We start from the raw sequence: 5,976 nt of genomic DNA, 5'->3' as shown, positions 1-5,976 counted from the left end.
AGTTACATGCTGAGGTGCTGGGGATTAGGACTTAAACATATGAAAGTGGGAGGGGCACCATTTAGCCCATAATATCATCTAAAAGGATATGCTGCAAGATATTTTATCTCATCATAAAACTTGGTGTTTCCCATATAATATTTTTTAATAATACATTTATGTGGTTTTTTAAAATATATTTTTATTGATTTCAGAGAATAAGGAAGAGGGAGAGATAGAAACATCCATGAAGAGAGAGAATCATGGATTGGCTGCCTCCTGCATGTCCCCCACTGGGGATTGAGCCCACAACCCAGGCATGTGTCCTTGACCGGAATCAAACCTGGGACCTTTCAGTTCACAGGCCGACGCTCTATCCACTGAGCCAAACTGGCTAGGGCTCCCATATAATTCTTTGATGAGTCTTCATTTTTAAGGGAAATTATTCTATTTGCATGCCACTTTCTCCTTGAGTAAGTAGAAAGTTATTTTAGAAGCAAGAATGTTGAGACATTTAAGACAACTGACTTTTAAGTAACATGAACACAGAGAGCACATTAACTTTATTGCATAAGGACTCTTCACTTCGCATTCTCAGGCTTCGCTTCTGGAATGGAAGGGGCATGCCACCTGCCCACTGACCACCCTAGAACTCATTGATTGCAAGATGGATCTGTGGTCTCTGGGGAGACTTGGGCAGGCTCTGCCGTTCAGCAGTTTGCATTCTCTTGTCCTCGATTACTGCAGGTACGGCTCTGACTGCTGTCAGCTGGGGGAGGCAAGGCAGGGGGGAGGGCAATGTCCTCTTTCCGTGCATCTCATCACGTCCTCACTGAAAGGGGACACTGTAAAACCTCCCTAGAGTTAATGTTCCTGAGTGAATGTTAGGGTTCTCAAAAAAGCGTCTATTCACTCATTTATTCTTTCTTTCTTTTTTTAAATATATTTTATTGATTTCTTACAGAGAGGAAGGGAGAGGGATAGAGAGTTGGAAACATCGATGAGAGAGAAGCATCTATCAGCTGCCTCCTGCACACCTCCTACTGGGGATGTGCCCGCAACCAAGGTACATGCCCTTGACCGGAATCGAACGTGGGACCTTTCAGTCCTCAGGCCGACGCTCTATCCACTGAGCCAAACCAGTCAGGGCATTCATTTATTCTTTCAACAAATATTTGTCCAAGGCCTGTCTGTGCAAGACCCCGTGCTCATTGTTAAGGAAAATGCAAATATACACAAGGTGAGGCTGCTGTCCGAGGGAGCCCTCAGGCTAGCAGCGGAGAGGAGACATGCTCTTCTTGATTATGCAGAATGTAAGGTGGACTCTGAATGTCACCAAAGATGTCCATATGCAGCGGTTCTCAACCTGTGAGTCACGACCCCTTTGGTGGTCGAACGACCCTTTCACAGGGGTTGCCTAAGACCATCCTGCATATCAGATATTTACATTACGATTCATAACAGTAGCAACATTACAGTTATGAAGTAGCAACAAAAATAATTTTATGGTTGGGTCACAACATGAGGAACTGTATTAAAGGGCCATAAGGTTGAGAACCACTGAAAGTTGAGTGGTAGTGTGGCTAAGGGAAACCACAGCCTCTAGGGACGGTGCAGTGGGAGGGGAGGAGCCACCCAGGGCCATGGAAGGAGGACTGGAAGGTTGGACTTCCCTGTACCTGCTCTGAACAAACTTTGAAGGGCCACTCCTGCCTGGCCTGTGTGGCTAAGTGGTTGAGGATCGACCCATGAATCAGGAGTTTGCTGTTCGATTCTGGGTCAGGGCACATGCCTGGGTTGCAGGCTCAATCCCCAGGAGGGGGCGTGCAGGAGGCAGCCGATCAATGATTCATTCTCTCTCATCAATGTTTTCCTCCCTCTCTCCCTCTCCCTTGCTCTCTCTGAAATCAATAAAAACTTTTTTTTAAAGACCCCCTCCTTGCCGAAACCAGTTTGGCTCAGTGGATAGAGCGTTGGCCTGCGGACTGAAGGGTCCCAGGTTCGATTCCGGTCAAGGGCATGTGCCTGGGTTGCGGGCACATCCCCAGTGGGAGATGTGCGGGAGGCAGCTGATCGATGTTTCTCTCTCATCGATGTTTCTAACTCTCTATCCCTCTACCTTCTTCTCTGTAAAAAATCAATAAAATATATATTTAAAAAAAAAAAAAACCCCCCCCTTACAAAGTCCTGGAACCACTGAGCCTCCACAGACTCCTTCGGCCCTGCCAGCTGGGCCGTCTCTCCTGACTGCAGGGTTCAGAGCTTGCTCTCCGTTTGCTCCCTTGAATGGCTACTCAAACCATCCACTGCTCTTTGCTCAGAAGGCAGACTCCAGGCCCCCTTCCTCCACACACAGGCAGCCCCCTCTGTCAACCATGTCCACCCCAGCGCCAGCCCTGGCCCAGGAAGCCCAAATCAAAGATCAGCAAAAGTGGCTCTAGCCCTAGCTGGTTTTCTCAGTGGTTAGAGCCTCGGCCTGCTGACTGAAGGGTCCTGGGTTTGATTCCAGTCAAGGGCACATGCCTGGTTATGGGCTCGGTCCCCAGTGGTGGGAGTGCAGGAGGCAGGTGATCGAAGATTCTCTCTCATCATTGATGTTTCTCTCTCTCTCTCTCCCTCTCCATTCCTCTCTGAAATCAATAAAAATATTTTATTTAAAAAAAATAAGTGGCTCTCGCTGCCCTAGGGGTGCTTGAAAATGACTAACCCAGTGGGTGACATAGGTCTTCAAGGTCACTAATTGGTTCCTGTCATTTCCTTTTAGATTTGACAGTGAGGAAATGGAGAGCATTTTCTCAGGCCTGGAGAACAACCACAGGCTTCGAGGCCTCAGCCTGCGCTACTGTGGCCTGGGGCCCCGGAGCGGGCCACACCTGGGCTCCATCATCCGCCAGAGTGCCATCTGGTGAGAGGCGTCCCCTGTCGCCCAGCCTCCCTCCGGCGCTGTTCTGTCTGGAATTATATAACCAGCTTATTGACAGAGCCCACTCGTTCCCTCACTTTTCAATATGTTCCTCATCATCTTTTTCTCTCCTCTAGTTATTTTGTGTTCTTCTTTTTTTTTTCTTTTTTAAAAAATATTTTATTGATTTTTTACAGAGAGGAAGGGAGAGAGACAGAAAGTTAGAAACATCGATGAGAGAGAAACATCGATCAGCTGCCTCCTGCACACCTCCCACTGGGGATGTGCCCACAACCCAGGTACATGCCCCTGACCGGAATCGAACCTGGGACCCTTCAGTCCGCAGGCCGACGCTCTATCCACTGAGCCAAACCGGTTTTGGCTTGTGTTCTTCTTCTTAATGATAAGAGCAAGATCCTCTACTTACATTTGAGATTCAGGGATGTCATGTTCAATGCATGTCTCTGGCCAGTAACATGGCCACCAGGTCTATTTTTCATGCCCTGGCCTATTATTTATTATGGTTATTTATTATTTTATAACGAGGTCTAAGTATTAGCATTTATTTTAGGAGGTGACGACCTCAAGTCCTGATCTGAGTGGAAATAACACCTAACGAGCCGTGTATTTGGCCCCTTCCCCAGCGAGCTGCACCTCGATGGCAATTACTTGCAGTGTTCCGGAGCGCTGGCCCTCCTCAGGCCCATAGCGGAGTATGCAGAGATGCAGGGCAGAGGCCCGCCAGCCACAGCCTCGCCCCACTCCAGCAGTCCCCCTCCCGCACTCCCAGGTAAGCGCCGGAGAACTAGAAGGAAACTGCTTTGCCACTAAGTGGCCTTCCCAGTGGTCAATCACAAGTCTGCTTCCCGAGTATGCGTGAGACCAGAACAAGAGACCCCCAAAAACACTCCTGTCTGAATCTTCAGAATCTGTGACTGTGTGACCTTCATGGCAAAAGGGACTTGGCAGATGTGATCGAATTAAGGGTCTTGCTTTAGGGGATTATCCTGGGTTAGCTGAGTGGGTCCAGTGTAATTGCCAGGGCCTTTATAAGAGGGAGGCAGGAGGGTCAGAGTCAGAGAGCCGGAAAGGTGACAGTAGGAGGAGAGGTGGCAGTGACGTGAGGAAGGGGCCATGAGCCAGAAACACAGGTGCTGGAAGGGCAAGGAAGCAGATTCTTCCCAGAGCCTGCAGAAGGAGCACAGCTCTGCCGTCACCTTCACTTTGGCCTCTAAGACCCTTTCAGGCTTCTGACCTCCAACACTGGAAAATAATAAAGTTGTGTTGTTTGAAGCCACTACGTTTGTGGTCATTGGTTCCAGCAGCAATAGGAAACTAGTGCAGCATGCAAATCAGAAATCTTTCCGTTAAAAGTGAAAGAAACACAAATATAACTAGGGTTTTAGTGGCTCACATAACTGGGGTGTCAGCAGGTGGTGTGGTCTTCAGAGATGGCCGAGGTCAGGGGCGCAGACCACGTCATCAGGAGAACCCGAGTTTGCTGCTCATGACTCTACTAGTACTTCCCTTCGGAGGGTTGGTCTACTCTCCCAGTGCACTAGGCTTACTGTGGTGATCATGTCACAATATATACATGTATTAAATCATTATGTTGTACACCTGAAACTAATATAATGTTATATGTCAATTGTATCTCAATTTCTTTTATTTATTTATTTATTTTTAATCCTCACCTGAGGATATTTTTCCATTGATTTTTAGGGAGAGTGGAAGAGAGAGGGAAAGACAGAGAGAAACATTGCTATGAGAGAAACACATCGATTGGTTACCTCCTGCACACACCCCAACCAGGACCCGGGCTGGGGAGGAGCCTGCAACTGAGGTATGTGCCCTTGGACAGACTCAAACCCAGGACCCTTTGATCCACCGTCCGATGCGCTATCCATTGAACCAAACTGGCTAGGGCTATATCTCAATTTTAAAAAGAAATTATTCACTGACTTGCCCTATTTAAAAAAAGAGCTGAAGCCAGGGCTACTTTGTGGAACTGAGCTCAAACAACTTGTAATGAACACAGATTCACAAATTCAATGATTATCCCCCATTTAGGTATTTTCATGGTATCAAAATTATACAGGTTATTAGTTCAATTTGATAATTCAGTCACCCCAACAAATATACAAAAGGAAGCTGGAAAACCATGTCTGCTATCAAATATTACTTTCCCTCTGCTTTTTTCTACCAAGATTCTCATAAAAAGCCCTGGTCCTATTTATGAAGTCCTATATTATAACTTTGGTATCTAAATAACTAAGTGAATCTGTGATTTTCTTTTAAAGAAAACATTGGAAATGTAAAAGTACCATTTTAAGGGATTGTTGTGAGGCAGGCAGGGACAGGTGTGAGAGGTGTGGGACTGGAAAAGTGAAGACAAGGAGCCCAGACTGGATGGCTCAGTTGGTTGAGCATCTTCCTGTGCACCAAGTAGTTGTGGGTTCAATTCCTGATCAGGGCACATACCTAGGATGTGGGTTCGATCCCAGGTGAGGGCATGTGTGGGAGGCAACTAATCAATGTTTCTCTCTCACATTGAGCTTTCTCTCTCTCTGTCTCTCTCTCCCCTACATCCCTTCCTTCCTCTCTCTCCAAACATATATATATATATATATATATATAATATCTACACTAATAAAAGAGAAAAATGGTAATTGGTGTACGACGATCCCCTTTTCATTGGCTAATCAGGGCTATATGCAAATTAACTGCCAACTAAGATTGGCAGTTAACTGACAACTATGATTGGCAGTTAACTACAACAAAGATGGTGTTTAAATTGCATATGTAGGCACAATGCAGGGAGGCGAAAGGGAAAGCAGGAAGAAGCCCACTGCCACTGACAGTGATCGGAAACCCAGCGGGGAGCTAAGAGCTGGGGGGCAGCCATGATCAGAGAATCAGGAGCCATTGCTGCCCTGGCGAGTGATAGCAGGAAGTAGGGGTGGAGCCAGCGATGGGAGCTGGGCACGGTCGAAGCTGGCAGTCCCAGGAGCTAGGGGTCCCTTGCCTGGGCCTAAAGCGAAGCCCAAGATCGTGGGGCCGCTGCAGCTGCGGGTCCCCACTTCCCTGGCCGGACA

The 5,976-nt window shown here is 47.3% G+C and overlaps 1 protein-coding gene across 1 annotated transcript in view; it reads left to right on the top strand.

The window, feature by feature from the left end:
* Nucleotides 1-5,976, top strand: part of LOC102772560 — a 27,719-nt gene that overhangs the window by 6,559 nt on the left and 15,184 nt on the right. Inside the window, exons 4-6 of the mRNA XM_015560413.1 lie at nt 578-726; nt 2,744-2,884; nt 3,526-3,671. Of these exons, the coding sequence (XP_015415899.1) occupies nt 578-726; nt 2,744-2,884; nt 3,526-3,671 (436 nt within the window). The remainder of the gene's footprint in view (nt 1-577; nt 727-2,743; nt 2,885-3,525; nt 3,672-5,976) is intronic.

This window comes from Myotis davidii, unplaced genomic scaffold (genome assembly GCF_000327345.1).
Source record: "Myotis davidii unplaced genomic scaffold, ASM32734v1 scaffold73, whole genome shotgun sequence".
Classification (NCBI taxonomy): Eukaryota; Metazoa; Chordata; class Mammalia; order Chiroptera; family Vespertilionidae; genus Myotis; species Myotis davidii.
Note: the sequence above shows the minus strand (reverse complement) of the source record. Positions and strands in the feature narration are given on the sequence as shown.